This window comes from Salminus brasiliensis, chromosome 3, assembly GCF_030463535.1.
Source record: "Salminus brasiliensis chromosome 3, fSalBra1.hap2, whole genome shotgun sequence".
Classification (NCBI taxonomy): Eukaryota; Metazoa; Chordata; class Actinopteri; order Characiformes; family Bryconidae; genus Salminus; species Salminus brasiliensis.
In genome coordinates this window covers 29,219,938-29,242,030 of record NC_132880.1, presented here as the reverse complement: position 1 = coordinate 29,242,030, position 22,093 = coordinate 29,219,938, and the positions used below count along the sequence as shown (strand labels likewise).

The 22,093-nt window shown below is 39.7% G+C and overlaps 1 protein-coding gene across 1 annotated transcript in view; it reads right to left on the bottom strand.

Moving 5' to 3' along the window:
* The window catches only part of npr1a (natriuretic peptide receptor 1a), a 105,346-nt gene extending 90,016 nt beyond the window's left edge, over positions 1–15,330 (bottom strand). Inside the window, exons 1-2 of the mRNA XM_072675847.1 lie at positions 14,831–15,330; positions 7,571–8,344 (exon numbers count right to left, since the gene is read on the bottom strand). Coding sequence (XP_072531948.1) covers positions 7,571–8,315 — 745 coding nt within the window. The 5' untranslated portion in view covers positions 8,316–8,344; positions 14,831–15,330. The remainder of the gene's footprint in view (positions 1–7,570; positions 8,345–14,830) is intronic.
* Between the last annotated feature and the right edge of the window lie 6,763 nt (positions 15,331–22,093).

The window sequence follows — 22,093 nt, the reverse complement described above, 5'->3', positions numbered from 1 at the left end:
ACCCACCATAATTGACTGACTGAACATCAGCTGATTAACATCCTACGTGCATTTGAAAGTTGTTTTGTGCAAAACTGTTTAGAATGCTTGTCACTATCAAAACTCTGGCATCACTCAAACATTCAACTTAATTGAACACTTAAATATTGTAATATTTTAACAGAACATCCAGACTATTTAGATGTTCCATTTACATGTGTTAAGTTATTTAGAGAATAAAAATAAACGATCAATACTTGAAGCATTCTGGGTATTACACAGTTCCTGCCACATATATTATTACTGCTGTCGTTGACCCAGTCTTCCTAACTCTATGCACAAGACAAAAGGGAGAGGAGGGAGAAGAGGTTAGGTTAGGTTAGACCTTAGGTTTTACAGTTGAAAAGAACATTCATTCGCAAATGTACCTCAAAGCCCGTCTCACATCGGACACCCTGCTCCCAGAAATTTACAACCATTGTTTGCAATGGAGGCACACACACATCGCATGTCGACACATGCAGGCGTTTCATAATTTAGAGCACTTTCAATTCCTCATTGCACCACACAGCATTTTGACAGTGCTACATTAAATTTAAGCCATATCAAGACCACAGAAAGCCACAGTAGATTACATGTGACTTGAAATGTACACAGAGAAAGGCAGCCAGTCTTAGCAAACAAATGCTAAGGTCTAGTTACCTCAGCTAACGTTACAGTCCTAGCCCTGTACGGTTTGTATCTGTCAGCTGGAAAACAGACAGTTTACAATTGGTGAGCGATATGTGTAAATCTAAAAGATCTAAATCAATAGTTTTGTTAAAAACGTGTTTCACTGTATTTTATATCGTACGTCACATTTTCTAATGTTAGTACCTGTTCACATTCGGTCTGCTGAAATCCTAGAGGAAACACTGTACTATACTCCATTATATTTACTTCTTGATGTTTTACTGCTTCCTCCGTCATTCCAGAATCATCTACAGCTGTGTCCGTGCTGTTGGGCACATCTAAATGTTTTTTAAAAGACATCTGGGACTGTTTTAGTGTGTTGCGGTTCTCCTTGGCAGGGTTTTTTAATGAAATATCTCAGTCCCCATCTTTCCGGATGAAAAAGAAACACTGCGATTGATAGTACTGTGCAACAGCCTTAAGCACCTAAATAAGCGGTTTAATATTATTTATCCCTGCAGTAAGTATGCTTTTGTCTGTAAACCTCCATATAAGATCAGAGAGAGAATAAATACAAAAGAATATCTGGTGGCTATATTTTGAGGTAGATAGAAGAACAAAGGTGTCAGATTTCTCCTTAAATACTGGGTTTACTTACTTAGGTTTGGTGAGAGTTAAAACACACTGACATATATTGTATGAAAGTATTTGTATTTATTCCACAAAATGCAAATGTAGACTACAGTCAGGTTGGACTGAGCTAACACTACTTTGCACTTTCTAGAATAGATTCAGAACTCAAAAACATGCATCCAGAATGACTTTATAATTGCACTCTGATTTATAAAAAACTGAATTATAAACTGTGAGGCGGCTTAAGATTCCCACCCCAGATATGACCATTGTAAATGCAAAATATAAAGTGGAGGGTGGGAAATATTTCCTGTGTATACAATAGGCCCGTTTACAGTAGAGATTTGGTGTTTGGTAAGACTGAATTTGCTGCAAGTTTCTCTCCAAGTTTGCTCCTCAGCTCGTTCTCTTTCTCTCTGTCTCTCCTTCCCTGAAAGCTGCCTGAGGCATGTGGGCATGTGTGTGTGTCATTAAGAGAAGAGTGAGGAGGAGTATATGTGTGTGTAGGCATGTGTATGTCGATTGTGTATGTGTATATGAGTGTGTGTGTGTGTTGACTAAGAGGATGTGACATGTGCTGGTTGGCATTTCTAATACGCCTCTCCCTTAGTGTTCGTGCCAGTGTGTGTATCTCTAATGGCCTTGACCTAAGCAGTGCCATCTTTCCTCACCTCTGAGCAGACATCAGCGCACACTGCAACACAGAGAGCCTAAAGAATGATCTCACACCACACACACACACACACACTCACTGCTCTATTGCTATGATGATAGAGCCAGCAATTACTCACACCACACTAGAATGCAGTGAGAGGAACTGCAGAGAACACAGTGTAATTACAGCTCAATATCGCGCAGGCATGAACAGTGGACAAGGTGAAGTTCAGAAACCAGTGCCCTGTAGCTGGATCCTGTGGCATCGTTCCTATCAGGAAACCGATGCTAACATGAAACCTCTGCATTCTGGTGAACACTGTGAGCTTAACAACTGTGAGCTTTGTTTGTTTGTGGACACCCCTTCTAATGAATGCATTCAAGTTGCATTGTATTGAGAAGTACTGCCAATAGAATAAGACTCTCTGGAGCAGATATACATGAACCTATTGGCACCATGCCTAATGCCTGGCATGGGCTAGAGGGCTATAAAGCCCCCCAGCACTGAGCTGTGGAGCAGTGTTTTCTGGAATGATGGTGCTCCATCCAATACTTTTGGGATAAGTTGGGGTGTTGGGAACTTTACTTACTTGTTGCTGAATGCAATCAAATTATCACAGCAATACTCTAAATTGTAATTAGTCTGGTTTAATTGGATGAAGTGCAGCACATTTGAAATAAAAATCACTGTACTCGATACATTTTAAGAATCTGTCCAAACTGATGCATTGCGATAACATGTACGGTGATACATTTCTTGTTACGTAGACATTTCTTTAAATATTGTGATAGAATAATTGTACCATATCACACAGCCCTACCATATAGTGTATATATGTAGAAAAACTGTGATTTGTTCGTTAGCTTGTTTCTTACTGGAAGAGAGCCCACTTTGAGGACATAAAATATACAATGTTATCATGAAAATTAATTAACTAATTATTGGTTACGGAAGGTAAATTTTGACTGATATTTGACTGATAAGGTTTAATCAAATAATCACGTCAGCCTGTGAGAAGAGAGGGTAAAAGCTGTCTGTTACAATATCTACCAGGAAATACTAAGAGGTTAAAGAGAGAGAGAGATAGAGAGATAGATAGAGAGAGAGAGAGAGAGAGAGAGAGAGAGAGAGAGAGAGAAGAGGAGGAGAGAGACTTTGTGTTTTTAACACTGTGTTCTAATACTCTGTGTGCCTGCGTGTGCTCAACTTACTCAATCATTTCAACTTTATTACTAGATTAAATATATTAAACTGACTTTCCACATGGACTGACAGTAATTATTGTCTGCATGAAGTCTGCATGATGATATTTTGAATTCTTTACTGTCCTGTTTTACAGTAGAAATATGTTGAACATGTTCCTACATACATGAAGCGTACCACTAGATTTAATGTGGTGTTAAGAGCAGATAGTGTGGTGGTAACATAAACATGTATTGAAGTTTTACTATTTGTGCTTTTCTCTCATTTATTTGTGCAGCACGTGAAACACTACGTACCACCTCAACAAACCTGCTGGTAAATATCCTGGTAAGAAGCAGATGTGTTTGTGGTTCCATAACGAACTATGTTTTTAATAGAAATGTTTGGGTGTGCATAACCTTTTAATGGATTAAAGATCATTCACTTGGAAATGGAAAGGCTCTTTACCAATTGACAGCTTCTTCACATTCACATTCAATTCAATCTCCTTTACAAGCATGTTTTTTCTATGACAGACTCATTTCAAGTACCTTTGTTTATAGGAGTGTGCAATAAATCTTTGTTTGGTACAGGACAATATGAAAAAACAGACTGTCTTCAAATAAAAAGAAAGCTAGGTTGCAGTATCAGTAGCAGGTGCAAATCGAACCATATCGTTTACCATTACACCCCAAGAGAGAAGAGATCGTAAAAGATCTTAGCTAGTGTTGGCTCTTATTGATCAAAATCATTGGTCAAATTAGCTTTAACAACTTGCTCTGCGAAACAGAGCACAGTCTCCTAGCAGGCTTCCTCTTCAGTATTTCTTTCTAGCCTTTGTCATATTTATACTTTTCCCTCATGTCTCTTTTAAGATGGAATCTCGATAGATAAAGGGAAGAGATCTATCCAGGCCTTCCTTAATTGTTTCCGGAGTTGTGCTTCAGTTCTGCATCTTCGGATCATGTTACTGCTACAAACAGCTGATACAGTAGCATTAAGAATTAATACATTTCAGTACTGCAACGAAGAATTCCTTAATGAATTCCTTAATGAAATAAAGAAACAGAAAAGACAAAAAATATACTCAGCCAACTTATTTAATTTACTGATCAGTCTTAGCATGCACTGAAGTGTTTCTGAGTCTTTTATAAGACTTGAGGCCTTTGAGCTAGACTCTAATTTTCATTTTGGTCAAAATAACACTGACCATTCTTCAACCATAATCACATTATATTAAACTATGTCACTTAATGTAATATGAAGGGGCCTGATTCCCAGAAAGGGATTAGGTCCGGTGATGGACTATATTTACTTTCAATGGAAAATCTCCATTCAAAACATTGTGTAGTCACGACCAGGCTTAATCCCTATCCAGGAAGCCAGGCCTAAATATACCTCTAAAGTGTCTTCCACAGAGTTTCCTACAAAGACTACAAACAGACCACAACCTGAAATCAGTGTTACACAAAGCAGCACATGGTGAAGTTTTCGCTGGCACTGAGCCATCCTACACTTCTGGATAAGCTCTGGATGTCAGATTACATTCTTAATTGATATCAGATACCAAGGGCTGCCAAGCTACACAACATTAGACAGGTACAAAGTAACAAAAGAGGTTCTACACATGATTTCAAGGAATGTTCAAATGAACCCCTTTGCAGTACTATATATTTAAATGTAATTATAATTAATTCTATAGACAAGAAATTTTGAGAGGAACCAAGACTCAAAAGAGGAACATATTCTCATTTGTCTGACAATGGAGAGCAGAACAGATAACCAAACAGCAGTAGAATGACTGGTCAGATTCAGAGTGAGATAATGAACTATGGTTAACATGAAAGTCATAAGCTTTCCACATACAGAACCCATACAGAACTACATAAAGTCATGTGAACCAGTTTGGGCACTCCATGAAAACTACATTTATAATATATTTAAACATTTGGACATTTGAGCTTTACTTGGACAACATTAAGAGATGGAAGTAATATAACTAAACCAATCAAACGAAAGAAATATCTTTTACAAATCATTTGTAAAATGTAATGAACAGAAATACAATTTTCTAGTGATGATAAAGTTAGGACATGCCCATATTTATTAATACTTCAGATGGCAAAAATCAGAATCAGGTGCAGCACATCATCTGCAGGTGATTAGAACATCACTGGAGGGGACTTTGGGGGTGCCTGTCTTATTTAAACCTCAGACATTTAGTTTGGTTTGCTCTTAACTGCTAAAGTGAGTGTTATCAATTTGTTAAAATCTAAAGAGCTCTCTGATGCCTTTAGAAAGAAAGCTGTAGATGCAGATTAGTCTGGGAAAAGATTTATAAAGATCTCAGAACATTTAAGAAATCAGCTGTTCCACTGTCCGCCAAATAGCTGCCAACGTGGCCAGGCAAGTTCAGCCCAACAGCAGACCACCAAATGCGTAAAGAAGTATCCTAAAATTTATCCTAAGATGTCGTCATGGGATCTACAGGTACAGGTACAGCCAAAGTCAAAATACAGCATCTTCCTTTAGAAAGAGACCACACATGTTTGCTTTTCATGGGAGGTGTGCAAGGAGGAAACCCTTGCTGTCAAGAAAGCCATTAGAGCAAGACAAAGGTTTTCCAGAGAACATCTAGACCAAGACCAGGACATCTGGAACAATGTTCTTTAGACAGATGAGTCAAATGTTAGTTTACGTACACATGTAAACCAGACAACGCATTTAAGCACAAGAACCCATATCAACTGTGAAGCATGGAGGTAGAAATGTCATTGTTTGGGGCTGCTTTTCTGCAGTAGAGCTCTCCAATGTAAAATTCACTAGGAATTCTTTATTGTATCAGAGAAAAATGTAAGACCATCTGTTTAAAAACTAAAGCTTAAACATTACACAGCTGAAAGAACTCTGCAAGGAGAAGTGGGGAAAACTTTCTCCCAGTTGATGTCAGAGACTGGCAGATCATTATAGGAAATTATTTCAGCCAAGGATGGAAATACCAGCTATTAGGGCTTAAGGTGTCTTAAAATTTCCTCACAGGGAAATTCTATTAATTACTCTTTACAAATGTAATTTCTTCAGTTTAATTGGTTTAGTTATATTACCTATATTATCTCCTAATCAAATGCCAAAAGGTTTAAATATATTAAAAAAGACAAAGGTTTTCATGGTGTGTCCCAACTTTTGTGTACATGACTGTACATAACCCATTTGAAGAGTGTGGATTTTACAATACCGCACTTAGTTACAACCTCTCAATATGATTAGTTAAGGTTCTGGTAACCGCACTCCGCACTCCCCACCTATCTCTGTATCAGTCCAACCATGAAGCTGTTAGAGCCACCAGTAATGGCCAAGTGTGACCAGCTACAGTAAATAGTTACAGGTAACAAGCCTGTAAAAAGTGAGCGGAAACGACAAACCTAAACGCAACCACTACAAACAATGAATGTCTGTCTTTCAACGGACGGCCTTTTCTGTGTTTAAAGCTCAGCACTGATGAGACTAAAAAAAACTGCAGTAAAGACAAAACACAGTTAAAGGATGTCTTTCATCAGAACACAATTAAGAAAAAACAAAGAACAAAGGAAACTAATCCATGGAGAACAGAGATCCATATAACCCTCTGTGTTTAAATGCAGAAGCTGTTCACCATTTTTGTGTCTTTGTTGTTTGAAAATTTAATAAATATAAGGAGCATGGTATCTGTGTATTATTGTGAATTTTGTAATTATTTTTCAGTGTGTAAATGTTACGGAAACTGAGCTGAAATTAGCAAATATAAATCGAATCAGATCTCGTATGAATAAATCAATATAAAATTATATCAACTAAACTTAAATTTGGCACATTTGGAGAGCACAATTGCTAATGAATCCACTGAATTTAACAGTTTGGGAAAATGAAATAAAACATAACAGCTAAAATGTGCTACAACCTTCATACACATTTTGTACATATTTTCTGTACACTTTTATTGTTTCCTAATATACAGCAAATAAACAGTAAATGTGTACTAAAATGTCCAGGGGTCTGTTCTCTGTAGACGATGTGTAGTCATTCAAAATCAAATATGCATGTAACACACCAGGGGTGCCCAAACATTTGCACAGATCGTATTTTCTACCATAAGGAACTCCAAACAGCATGGTGTGTAAATATGGACAGAATTAAAATATTGCTAGTAATCTTAAATGATGTCACATTACAGTAATGGGGGAGGTGGTTATTTTTTTTGACACAGACATTTCACATGGTCACTGAAACAGCAAAGACATGCTGCTGTCTTACATCGAAAGTTAATTAATTCAATTTAATTTAATTTAAATAAATAACTAACAAGGCAATTCGTTCAAATCCGTTAATTGATTAAATGCACATTGAGAATCAATCACCTATGATTACTACTACTGCTAGTACTAGCACTGCACATTTGAGCTTCACACTCACCACGTCCTCGCTGGCTGATACCGTTGATAAGATCCGCATACGACAGTGGTTCGTCATCCTCGTTGAACACCATGTCTTTGGCTGTGATGTTGTCTGCAGTCATCTCTGTGTACGGCCCTTCCACAGCGAAGTAGCACGGCCGGTCATCGTTCTTTTTGTCGTGAAACATGACCATGGCGTACTTGTGCCAGCCAAAGTTGTGGTGCATCCTCACCACGAACTCGCCCAGTTTCTTGTGTGTGGGCCCCGTATTGGTGATGGACGAGTACATGTTGAAGCCCAGTGCAGGGGCCCCGGCCGTTACCATGGGAACCTCCCAGTGTGTGGTGAAGCGGGCCACAGGCGAAGAAGCATAGTCACATCCTGGTCCGATGAAGGCCCACGGGTCATTGGCAAACTTTAGGTCCACGGCCACTAGGGGAGCCACTGAGTCCGAGCACAGGCCCTCTCTGTTTTCGCTACTGCTGAAGACCAGCTGCATGTGGTACCCTGGCAACAGGGTGGGGTCAGAGTTCACCTTCTCCAGGGCCCAGTACAGAGCAGGGCCTACTCGGGGCCAGGCCCATGGGTATTCTGTGTTGTGTTCTGGTAAAATTATAGCCAGAGTGATGTTCCTGAGAGATGTTGATCCAGTGTGCTGAGATTGTTCCTGAGACAAAGGTTCTAGCTCCACCACTCCCAACGACATGCCGGTAAGCAGAACCAAAAGTGGGAGCCACACTGATCCCAGCAAACCAGGCTCCATCTTCAGCACTGATCTGATCACCTACAGGTCTGATCACAAGGGAAAAAGATAAAAACAAGAATTAAATGTTTAACTCCAGTGGTTTGATACCTATCTAAAACTACTGGTCTATCTGAGATATGCTCCTCCAAACAGCTTAGTGTAATGCCAAGTGAACCCTGCTCAATTTCGAGTCTCAAATTTTCAAAAGTTTGAGAATTTGCTGTAGTTGTTCTTTCTGCCCTATTTTGTGCTGGGATAGCCAGCGCAATGAGAAGCTTCAGTGAACCGCTTACTCTACAGTAGCCATCGTAACCAGAGCTTGAGGGGCTGTTGCCGATGACAAAAAAATTGCAACAGGAAAGTTGGGGCTTAAACTGTGTAGTGTATAGGTAGCAATAGTTGAACAACATACGTTGCTGTCAGAGCAATTAAAATATGTGTCCCAGCTGGACTCTCCAAGTTCGATCTAGTTAACTGAGAACGCGCCACTGACTCTCACACTGGAGTAATGACAGACTTATGACACTAAAACAAACATGAGTGACGAAAGCCAACAGAGTTCACAATTTTGGGGAGAGAAAGACACATAGCAGTGTACCTACACTGTGTAAACACCTAGTACTCAGCCCGAGACTAAATGCCCTATAAAATGTCATGGTAGGTCTTGCTGTGTGGGACGTTGCTCTATTAATGTTATTCTACTGAAATGTTTACTATACATGACTACACAGGCACACATACAGATATGCTGCCTGACCCAGGCTCAATGGGGCCAAAGAAAACAGTTAAAATTGACTGGGTTTGGGTTGATTTGAAACATACAACATCATTATTTTTTTAACAGTTAAAAAAAAAGTTGCTCTCTCTCTCTCTTGCACAAATTCTTTTTATATTATAATCTATGGCTGAATTTGAAGTTGCAGGTTCGGGTTTCAAATTTAGCTGTACCAGGTTAGCCTGATCGATTTAGTTATCAAAGGTTTAATCTAGGTTTGAGGCTCCATGTAATGACCTCTAGTCAGAATCTAGTCAAGGTGAGAGAGACTATGCAAATATTAAAGGAGAAGGAGCAATACTTTTACCAAAGCAGTTAAAGTTTAGGCTAATGCACACACCTCTACTTGCTGTTCCAAAACTTAAGATGCCTCTCCCCCTTAAACATACTATCCAAAAGTCCAAAAAGGACTTTCCAAAAATCCATTGTAAGTTGATGTTCACTGTGTTAGCTTAACACAGATTTCCAAAGCTCTCCTAAAGGAAGTCCAGTTTCAAACCATTCCCTGGTTTATCTAATCAGTCCTTCATGAAAGCAAATCAGGTGAGCTGCTAGTGGAACTGAACACATCCATACAGTGACTGGAGTTCACAGAGAAGTCAGCAACCAAACCTGTGTTCTTCTAATAGTGATCTTTTAACTGTGTTCTTCTGTGATCCTTTAACTGTGATCTAACTGTGTTATTCGGTCATCTAACAGTGTTCTTCCAACTGCGCTCTTCTAGCTGTGTTATTCTGTCATCTATCAGTGTTCTAACCGTGTTATTCTGTCATCTAACAGTGTTCTTCTAGCTGTGCTCTTCTAACTGTGTTATTCGGTCATCTAACAATGTTCTTCTAACAGTGTTCTTCTAACTGTGCTCTTCTAACTGTGTTATTCGGTCATCTAACAATGTTCTTCTAACTGTGTTATTCTGTCATCTATCAGTGTTCTTCTAACAGTGCTCTTCTAACTGTGATCTAACTGTGCTCTTCTAACTGTGTTCTAACTATTTTCTGCTAACTGTGCTCTTCTAACTGTGCTCTTATAACAGTGTTCAAACTGTTTTCTGCTAACTGTGTCCTTCTAACTGTACTCTTCTAACAGTGTTCTTCTAACTATGTTTTTCCAACTGTATTTTTCTGTTATTCTAACTGTCCTCTTCTAATTGTGCTCTTCTAACAGTGTTCTTCCAATTGTGCTCTTCTAACTGTGTTATTCGGTCATCTAACAGTGTTCTTCTAACTGTGCTCTTCTAACTGTGTTATTCTGTCATCTAACAATGTTCTTCTAACTGTGCTCTTCTAACTGTGTTATTCGGTCATTGAACAGTGTTCTTCTAACTGTGCTCTTCTAACTGTGTTATTCGGTCATTGAACAGTGTTCTTCTAACTGTGCTCTTCTAACTGTGTTCTTTTAGCTTTGATCTTCTAACAGTGTTCTTCTAACTGTTGTGAGATTTTAATTATAGTTATGGGTTTAAATCATGAGACTAGAGGGAACTTGCTTGCTCAATATAACCCTGAAACCAGACAAGCAGAACAGCGTATATTCTAAGAAATGCCATACAAGGAAGATAACAAAATGTACATGTTGGGTGTAACTGGATCAGCACATGGCAGTTGAAACTTGCTCAGGAAAAGAGGACCCACCGCCCAGGGCGTACATGTAGTTCAAAGTGATTAGATACTTGTACTTGTGAAAATATAAAATGCAGACATAAAATGCAGCCAACAACGGCACCAATCAGAACACGCAAAACACAGGAGCCAGAAGTGAAACTAGCCAAGATAGGACTAGACAACGCCCTGCGTTGTGAATATAAGCAACGTAGCCTGAAGTGTCTTTCAGACTACACCCGACATCTCTGTATGTTATGTAGTCTCCGTTCTCTGCAGACCAACGCAATAAAACTCTTCTACTCAAGGCGGACAGCTCTCTGTGTGATCTTTCCCTCATTCACGAGCATGCTGGGCATAGACTAAGAGCTATGTTCCCAACACTGTGCTCCTCTGTGTTCTTACTTTGCTGTTCTAACTATGCTCTTCTAACTGTGTTCTTTTAAGTGTGATCCAACAGTGCTCTTCTATCAGTGTTCTTCTAACAGTGTTCTTCTATCTGTGTTCTTCTAACTGTGTTCTTCTATCTGTGTTCTTCTAACTGTGTTCTTCTAACTGTGTTCTTCTATCTGTGTTCTTCTAACTGTGTTCTTCTAACAGTGTTCTTCTAACAGTGTTCTTCTAACTGTGCTCCTCTGTGTTCTTACTTTGCTGTTCTAACTATGCTCTTCTAACTGTGTTCTTTTAAGTGTGATCCAACAGTGTTCTTCTAACAGTGTTCTTCTAACAGTGTCCTTCTAACTGTGATCTAACTGTGCTCGTCTAACAGTGTTCTAACTGTTTTCTGCTGTGTCCTTCTAACTGTACTCTTCTAACTTTGCTCTTCTAACTGTCCTCTTCTAACAGTGTTCTTCTAACAGTGTCCTATCAGTGTTCTTCTAACAGTGTTCTTCTATCTGTGTTCTTCTAACTGTGTTCTTCTATCTGTGTTCTTCTAACTGTGTTCTTCTATCTGTGTTCTTCTAAGTGTTCTTCTATCTGTGTTCTTCTATCTGTGTTCTTCTATGTGTTCTTCTAACTGTGTTCTTCTAACAGTGTTCTTCTAACAGTGTTCTTCTATCTGTGTTCTTCTATCTGTGTTCTTCTAACAGTGTTCTTCTAACAGTGTTCTTCTATCTGTGTTCTTCTAACAGTGTTCTTCTATCTGTGTTCTTCTATCTGTGTTCTTCTAACAGTGTTCTTCTAACAGTGTTCTTCTATCTGTGTTCTTCTAACAGTGTTCTTCTATCTGTGTTATTCTATCTGTGTTCTTCTAACAGTGTTCTTCTAACTGTGTTCTTCTATCTGTGTTCTTCTAACAGTGTTCTTCTATCTGTGTTCTTCTATCTGTGTTCTTCTAACTGTGTTCTTCTATCTGTGTTCTTCTATCTGTGTTCTTCTAACAGTGTTCTTCTAACAGTGTTCTTCTATCTGTGTTCTTCTAACTGTGTTCTTCTATCTGTGTTCTTCTAACTGTGTTCTTCTAACAGTGTTCTTCTAACTGTGTTCTTCTATCTGTGTTCTTCTAACAGTGTTCTTCTAACAGTGTTCTTCTATCTGTGTTCTTCTAACCGTGTTCTTCTATCTGTGTTCTTCTAACTGTGTTCTTCTAACTGTGTTCTTCTAACTGTGTTCTTCTATCTGTGTTCTTCTAACAGTGTTCTTCTATCTGTGTTCTTCTAACAGTGTTCTTCTATCTGTGTTCTTCTAACAGTGTTCTTCTAACAGTGTTCTTCTATCTGTGTTCTTCTAACTGTGTTCTTCTAACTGTGTTCTTCTATCTGTGTTCTTCTAACTGTGTTCTTCTAACTGTGTTCTTCTATCTGTGTTCTTCTATCTGTGTTCTTCTAACAGTGTTCTTCTAACAGTGTTCTTCTATCTGTGTTCTTCTATCTGTGTTCTTCTAACTGTGTTCTTCTATCTGTGTTCTTCTATCTGTGTTCTTCTAACAGTGTTCTTCTATCTGTGTTCTTCTAACTGTGTTCTTCTAACTGTGTTCTTCTATCTGTGTTCTTCTATCTGTGTTCTTCTAACAGTGTTCTTCTAACAGTGTTCTTCTATCTGTGTTCTTCTAACTGTGTTCTTCTATCTGTGTTCTTCTAACTGTGTTCTTCTATCTGTGTTCTTCTAACTGTGTTCTTCTAACTGTGTTCTTCTATCTGTGTTCTTCTAACAGTGTTCTTCTATCTGTGTTCTTCTATCTGTGTTCTTCTAACTGTGTTCTTCTAACTGTGTTCTTCTATCTGTGTTCTTCTAACTGTGTTCTTCTAACTGTGTTCTTCTAACAGTGTTCTTCTAACAGTGTTCTTCTATCTGTGTTCTTCTATCTGTGTTCTTCTAACTGTGTTCTTCTAACTGTGTTCTTCTATCTGTGTTCTTCTATCTGTGTTCTTCTAACAGTGTTCTTCTAACAGTGTTCTTCTATCTGTGTTCTTCTAACTGTGTTCTTCTATCTGTGTTCTTCTAACTGTGTTCTTCTAACTGTGTTCTTCTAACAGTGTTCTTCTAACAGTGTTCTTCTATCTGTGTTCTTCTAACAGTGTTCTTCTATCTGTGTTCTTCTAACAGTGTTCTTCTATCTGTGTTCTTCTATCTGTGTTCTTCTAACTGTGTTCTTCTAACTGTGTTCTTCTATCTGTGTTCTTCTAACAGTGTTCTTCTAACAGTGTTCTTCTATCTGTGTTCTTCTAACTGTGTTCTTCTAACAGTGTTCTTCTAACAGTGTTCTTCTATCTGTGTTCTTCTAACAGTGTTCTTCTAACAGTGTTCTTCTATCTGTGTTCTTCTAACTGTGTTCTTCTAACTGTGTTCTTCTATCTGTGTTCTTCTAACTGTGTTCTTCTAACTGTGTTCTTCTAACAGTGTTCTTCTAACTGTGTTCTTCTAACAGTGTTCTTCTAACAGTGTTCTTCTATCTGTGTTCTTCTAACTGTGTTCTTCTATCTGTGTTCTTCTAACTGTGTTCTTCTAACTGTGTTCTTCTAACAGTGTTCTTCTAACTGTGTTCTTCTATCTGTGTTCTTCTATCTGTGTTCTTCTAACTGTGTTCTTCTATCTGTGTTCTTCTAACTGTGTTCTTCTATCTGTGTTCTTCTATCTGTGTTCTTCTAACAGTGTTCTTCTAACTGTGTTCTTCTATCTGTGTTCTTCTATCTGTGTTCTTCTAACAGTGTTCTTCTAACAGTGTTCTTCTATCTGTGTTCTAACTGTGTTCTTCTAACAGTGTTCTTCTAACAGTGTTCTTCTAACAGTGTTCTTCTATCTGTGTTCTAACTGTGTTCTTCTATCTGTGTTCTTCTAACTGTGTTCTTCTAACTGTGTTCTTCTATCTGTGTTCTTCTAACTGTGTTCTTCTAACTGTGTTCTTCTAACAGTGTTCTTCTAACAGTGTTCTTCTAACTGTGTTCTTCTATCTGTGTTCTTCTAACTGTGTTCTTCTAACTGTGTTCTTCTAACAGTGTTCTTCTATCTGTGTTCTTCTAACAGTGTTCTTCTATCTGTGTTCTTCTATCTGTGTTCTTCTAACTGTGTTCTTCTAACTGTGTTCTTCTAACAGTGTTCTTCTATCTGTGTTCTTCTAACTGTGTTCTTCTATCTGTGTTCTTCTAACTGTGTTCTTCTAACTGTGTTCTTCTAACAGTGTTCTTCTATCTGTGTTCTTCTATCTGTGTTCTTCTAACAGTGTTCTTCTATCTGTGTTCTTCTAACAGTGTTCTTCTAACAGTGTTCTTCTATCTGTGTTCTTCTAACTGTGTTCTTCTAACTGTGTTCTTCTAACAGTGTTCTTCTAACAGTGTTCTTCTAACTGTGTTCTTCTATCTGTGTTCTTCTATCTGTGTTCTTCTAACAGTGTTCTTCTATCTGTGTTCTTCTATCTGTGTTTTAGCTGCATAGCTTTGAACCGGCAAAATACAATTATTCTAACTGTGACTTTTAAGAGACTTTATGACTATTAGCGGACAGCGGCTCTTTTAATGCTTTGCATGCTCGTTAACTTTAACATGTGTATGGACTCGGAGGATGCACACCTACAGTCCTTACAGTGTTTTTGGTCAGAACCCACCTCCCCACTCAGTTGCACCCACCATGTAGCACTTAGCCTCCTCAACACCACCGCACACACCTCTCAGTCAGTGACTGTTTAAATGAATTAAACATCAGGCTGGCAAAGTGAACTCTACCTCAGATTCAGCAGCGCCTCGCCGCCATTCCTCGTCCTCGCAGGTGTCTTCAGAAACTTCAGTGTCTCTTAGAAGAAAAACCCCTCGGTTTGAGAAGCTACCTCAGAAACTTTACCATGGGGACAAACATCTCGAGGCTCCTCGGCGGTTCCTGGAAGCGGACTGTGTGAAGACAGAGGTCAGTTACTAGTGCTATAGACTGTCCTCACCCTCCTCAGGTCCTTCCTCATGAGTGACCGTTAAAGGTGAAAAGCTCCAGCTCAGCGGGGAGGAAGAGAAGCCCGTCTTCCTCCGCTGGTCGACTTTTCCTTCTCTCCCTGATTTAAAAAACCGATAGAGAAGTTGAAGTGTAATCTCTCGGACGGATCCACCTAGAGGGAAACACACACAGGCGCGCGCGCACTCCACTGGTTCGTAGTTAATGTCCAGAGAGCTGAGGAGCCGCGGCTCAGTGAGTGAACCTCGGAGTGGAGGAGGACTAATGTGGGCAGCGCGCGCAGCTCGGCTAACGACAGCGCGAGGGAGAGAGAGAGAGAGAGTGAGCGAGCGCGTGTATGTGTGTGTGTGTGTGTGTGTGTGGCTTGTGAATGGTGGGCTGGAGGAATGGATGTGTTTGTGTGGTTTGAAAATGATATGTCTATGTGGCTTGAATGGAGTGTGTGGGAGTTGGTGGTGGAATGGATGTGTGTGTGTGTGTGTGTGTGTGTGTGTGCATATATGTGTGCTGTGTGGCTTGAACAGGATTTTGGTTACGTAAATGTATGTGTGTGTGTGTGTGTGTGTGGAGAGAGAGAGCAGAAGTGCGTTATGTCGCTATACAGGCTAGTTTGGGAATGTTGTGTTTCTTTGTGGCTTAAAGGGAAATTCCACAGATTGTCCAAATTGTGGGAATAATTGAAGGCATAAACTGTAAACACTGCCATGTGCTGTAATTTGGTGTAAAATGCTTAGTTCTAGAGAAATATTCCAAAGTAAAATTGCTCACAGTGGCAGTGAATGGAACCAGACGTCTGCAAGACTAATACACTGGCAGCTGTGCAGCAAAGCACTGACCCTGGTGGGCATCCATATGTGGGGGCCAACATGGACAAAACAACATGAAAACAACATGAAAACACTATGAATACATTTTTAAAAAATCAGTGCAGTTTCCCTTTAAGAATGTTATGTTATGTGGCTTACTTCCTATATATATATATATGTGTGTGTGTGTGTGTGTGTGTGTGTGGCTATTAAAATGGTGTGTAAGAGAAGGGAGATATCACTGATTTGAAGTAATATCAGGGCTATAAGTGTGCACAATTACAATGCACGCCTTTAATGAGGATATGAGATGCATATCTGACTGTAATAATGTGTGACTGTTTAGAAATGAGCAATTCCAGAATGATCTGCTGTTGTGTGTCTGTAAGGAGCAGGGAAAAGACAGCAGAAGGAAAAGTAGTTTCTATTTGTCCCCCACTTTCTCATCTCCTATGCAGCACTTAGCATCATTGTATTTCTTATAGGTTATTATTATACTTCAGTATCAATCTGCCCATACTTGTGTGTAAGCGTGTGTGTAGGGGGAGTAGGATGAATGAGTGTTTGTGGCTTGAAGGAGAAGGATTGTGACTCAGCCTGTGTGTTTCTGTGAATGTGTTTACTGGAACTTCCGTTATTGTCTGCTTCCCTTGATTCTGCCTGATGTGTATCTTATGTCCTCAGCAAATGGCTGGCCACCAGATCAGTGCAGTATTCGTACGCAGGCAGCGTACGGTCAGTGGTTTCCTCCAGTAGCCTGATCTAAACACTGTCCCACTGCAGAATTATCTCCAAAATGAAACCATATTTCTACACAAACTGACCCCAGTACACAAACAAATTCACACAAATTTGTTTTTATTTATTTAGGTACTGACATATGGTTTCGGTTTAACATTTACTGTTTAAAACGTCCCCTGTCAGTTCCCAGTTGAGCCGCCTCTCCATTTAACCCATTACACATGTTTATTGCTGCTCTTCTTCATTCTTTTTAATCCTAATACAGATCCAGGTAATGGCTTTGCATTACACCCCTAGTGTGTGAGTGTGTGTTTGTGTTTAGGCATGTACTGTTCCTAGTGTGTTTCTGTATGACATAATATGAGTGCATTTACACACACAAAGAGATCTGTTTGTGGCTGAATCAGATAATAACTGTATTATTATTGTTCATGTAAACACAGTTAGTCTCAGCTGACCTGGTCCACAGGACAGCGTCTATTGACGAACTTACACCCTAAGTTAGTCATTATGTAACTGTGAGAGGAGCTGAATTTCACTCTGGACCTACTGTGGAGGCCCTGCTGACCTCCGCCAGTTTAGTCACATGCTCCTTTTCCTCTGCATTGTTCTATGTTTTTCCCTCTTCCTCTCAATTAAAAGGTTCTATTTTGGTTTAGTCCATTAAGCGCTTTTATTGGCTCCTTCCCCTGTCTCTCTCTCTCTCTCTCTCTCTCTCTCTCTCTCTCTCTACCTGTCTCTCTGTCTTTCTGAGCCCCTCTCGCTACTTTTGTCTCCCTCTCTCCTTCTCTCTCTCTTGCTCCCTCGTTCACCCCACTCTCCGTCTCTCTCTCTCTCGCTCTCTCTCTCTCTCTCTCTCTCTCTCTCTCTCTCTCTCTCTCTCTCTCTCTCTCTCTCCCTCTCCCCCTCTCTCTCTCTCCCCGTCTGTTTTTCATTTCTTGAGCTCCTATCTCAACAAACTGAGATCAATAAAGCCGAGGGAGGGACATGGGCTGGTTTCAGGGACGATGTGCATCTGACTGGTCATGGCCGGCTGTAAATAACGTCTCTGTGTGTGTGTTGGGGACACAAGGGTGTGTGTGTCTGTGTGTGTGCTGCTTTTTTCCCCTTCCTCGACAGGAGGATGCCTCCCTCGCTGCTCTAACACTCCTGCCAAACTCCCCTGTGACCCGTCACTGCCGACCACTGATTGCTCACACAGCTTATCCTGCTTATCCTGTGTCCTCTGAACCCCCCCTTCCACACACACACACACACACACACACACTTGTTTTTTACTTTGTGAGGACATAGTATATACATGTAATATCTGAATATATGAAGTATCTATTTTCAATAATAATATGGCCCATATGTATTATACATCATACATGTATACTATCGGTCAAATGTTTTAGAACACCCTCCATTTTTTCAGTTGTCCACTATCAGTGTGACATGGCCCACGCAAGCCTGCTTTGCTTGTTTTGCTGTCTTAGCCGGCTTCTTCTCACAGTTGAAACAGGCTTGGTCCAGTATTAAGATGTGCTTCCAGGCGCTGTCAAGTGAGCTGCCTATTACACAAGGTGTTGACTCTCAGAAACTTTTCTTCTGATGAGGTTGTGGATGTGAGTCTGTCAGACCTCTTCCTGGACCAGACCACTTTAGTTTTCTGTAGTTATAAAGACCTTTTTGGTGTAGGAAACTGTCCTCACAACATTCTGTCTTATCTGTAATTATCACAAAGGACAGAGCAACACTTTTAGTAGGTCAATATGCCATCCTTTATTAAGTGTCTTCTTCAAAACATTATAATAGGAATCTCTATGCACAATGACCTGAAATACCTGATACCTGGTTGTCCTTTCTTAGACCACTTTTGATAGGTACTGTCTACTGCATACTAGAAAAAACCCACAAGACCTGGCTGATGTTTTGGAGATGTTCTGATCCCTCATGTCAGAGTAGCTCAGATTCTTATGCTTGCCCATTTATCCTGCTTTTAACACATCATCTTTAAGAACTGACTGTTCACTTCCTGCCTAATATATCCCACCCCTTGACAGATGATAATTACGCTAATAATATTAATTAATGTTTTTCACTTCACTTGTTGATGTTAATGTGCTAATGTTATGGTTAATGGGGCATGGTGGTGCAGCAGCAGTGTGCCACACAACTCTAGGGGTCTGGGGATGTGGGTTTGATCCTTTCTTAGGTTACTGAGGATTTTGGTGTGCTCCTCTGTGAATGGGTGTGTATTTGTGGGGGGGTACCCTGCAATAGACTGGCATCCTGTCCAGGGGTGTTCCTGTCTTGTGAATAATGATTTAGGGTAGGGTGTCAAAATTCCATGATAAATGGACCAATAGATATGCATAAATTGACTTTGAATAAAATCTAATACGTTGACTTCCATTAAGAAAAACTTGAAAACTTAAATGAACCGACCAATAGTCTGTTGCTTTAGTGTTACTGAGGATAAAATCCTTACTTCAGTGGAGAACAGATTTTGCACAACAGTGATAGTTTGCAGCTATACACATATACAAACATGCATGCATGAATGCAAACATTGTTATGTGCCATTGTATGTGTTACTGTTTTGAAGGTAAAAGGATACTGGCTATGTTCAAACATTCAGTTTGGTCAGATATAAATCACTGTAAGTAATGTCTGCTCCATCAGATGTAAACATGGTGTGTTCCTTCATTTATTTGACACACACACATAAATAAAATGCCTGAAGAGGTTTGTTTGAAAAATGACAAGACTTAAAGTGGATCAAGTGCATGAACACAGAACACAGCATGTGTTTCCAAAACAGGATGTCTCTCTCTCTCTCTCTCTCTCTCTCTCTACCCCCCTCCCTCCCTCCCTCTGTTCGCCTCTTCCACATTGTTATCGATGCCATACCTTTTTCCCTTTTTTCAGTACATCCTCCACCTCCCTCACTCTTACTTACATTACTCACTCCAGTTTATATAGAACCGAGCAGCCCTCAGTCAAGCCCACACATTTACACCTTGTGCATGTAGATGGACCTTAACAAGTATGCATTTAACCATTGTACACTGTAGAAACACCCTAGAAACACAAGTGTCAGAATGACTATATCTGTGTGTGATAACTACTGTAGTATATATACAGTATATATAACTCTTATATACATATACATGTATAACATATAAATATGATTACAGGACCTAGGCATCTTGTAATCACTGAGTTGACCATGAACTCCAATGTAAACAGAAGTATTCTTAAGTCAAATGTGAAGCCATCTGTCCAGCCAAAGCTTAGCCAAAATTGGGTCATGCAACAGGACAATGATCCCAAGCATACCAGCAAATTCAGAATGGCTGAAAAAGAAGAGGATTGAGGTTGTAATGGCCCAGGCAAAGTACAAACTTCATGTATAAACTTCAGGAGTGCCATATGGATGGGGCTTGTATTTTGGCAGAGTTGTTAGAGTTGTGGGGCTCAGTGTAATATGTTTTCATAGGGGCATGAGATATATACATAGAGACCAAGTCTTTTTTTATGTAGAACTATTATACTTAGGCCTGGTGATCTCTCTGTCTCTCTCTTTAACTCTGTGTGTGTTTCCTGGCTGTTTGAAGTCTGTCCCTGCACTTTCCCCTCTGTGTGGTCAGGCATCTGTCTGGTCACTGGCCTTCAGCCCTGAAAGACAAGAGTCATGTGATGCATCCGGACATGGGGGATGTTATTCCTGTGTGTGTGCGTGTGTGTGTGTATAAAAAAATCTTGATTCTGTTAGTTGGCTAAACATTTCATTTGTAGCTTAGAAATCTGTCTCTCTAATGATGATCTGCATCTGCTGAGCATAGTGTGATGTTTTGTATGTGTGTGTGTGTGTGTGTGTGTGTGTGTGTGTGGGAGGACTGCCTTCAGCTTTCCCCCTCTCTCCCTCTCTTTCTCTCTGGCACACCCACACACACCGTTCTTATCTGCTTCTTTCTCTGAGTTGAGAATAGCAATGTGGCGGTAAATCAATCGCTTATCGGCGTGATCACTCGACATCTGAAAAGGTTATGAAATCATTGCATCCATATCAAATCACAGATTCTGAGTCAGCTCGCAGATTGGCACTCACATTCACGCAGCCCTATGATATCACTCAGCCTTCTTAGTTGCATGAGGTAATTAGTGGGAGACAGAGAAAGTGTTGGCAGCACTAAGAATAGTGTGAAACTCAAGTAAACACGTAATACACGTGACCTGTGGCCTGTATCTGTGGGCAAATCCTACACATTCTCAAGCTTGCCATGGCAACAGTAATGGTGCAGTCTCCTACGAACAAACCAAAGGTCTGTGCATGCAACCCGGAGCATTCTTTCACAAAAAGTGCTTTCCAGGAACTAAAACCTGGACATGGCCTCATTAGTCACGTCAGTCATGTGACTGATCAGACTGTCATTGATATACCTGTGTGGAGTTTGTTGTAGAAACTCTCTCTGAATTAGGGCTGTTTTGGGAAATGCAGTTCTTTCATTTTTTGTCCACACCTGTATCTAATAAATGCTGTTTCATTCTAAGCAATGTGCCACAGGTACTTACTTTTTAAACCCCATTTCAGAGTGCTAGTGTTATGAAGGTTTATATCCTCCTGGGCTTTAATACATGCATTTGAAGTTTTACTAGGATTGGATGATGTTCTAAAATTCAATGAGATTATATTTTTTGAATGCGTCATGATATGATTATTGTTTGACATAAAACATTTGCAGTAATAAAGCTAATGAGTACATGATTTTCAAATGCTGCTAAAAGACACACTCTTTACTCCATAATTTTCACTAAAACTAAGACAATTTGCACAGTTACACGGGCTCAAAAAATACTGAAAGTTGGTTCCAAGTGTTAAATTAGCATTTAATATCTGTTCATTAGATATGTATTTTATATGTTCACATGCATTTTAACAAACAGAGATTCCCCTCCCGCCGTTTAAAAAAAAAAGAATGCGTCTGTGTTGAGAATTCACTGCCAAGAAAGAAATAATCGTCTGACTGTTGACGGCTGCCTATGTTGTTTTCAGTCAGTGGTGCACCTGTGTTTTCTGTTGCCTAGATAGCAATACGGCAGAAACTTACCTGAGCACACCTTATTTCGGCCATCGCCCATCGGCGTAGATATATTCGCAAGCACCGCTGCTATTTAAACAACACAGGCGGAAGGCTTGAAAATAGACTTTTGGCGGGGCGTAAGATAGCAACGAGTATCTCGGCGTGCCATACGCATGATGTAAGATAGGGTCTTTCTCAATATTCAGGACTAATAAATAGTCTTAATAGCCTATATAATCAAATCAGTTCATGCCAATAGTAAAATGCATTAATAAGGCAGTTTCCATAAGAAATCCATGACTTCAACAGACATCTTTCAGTCCTACTTTTGACTGTTTTAAAACTCAATGTTTTTTGAATATTTGGCTCATTTGGTTCCAAAAAAACAATGGGGTGATTTGTGTGTGTTTACATTTGTGTTTAGGCATTT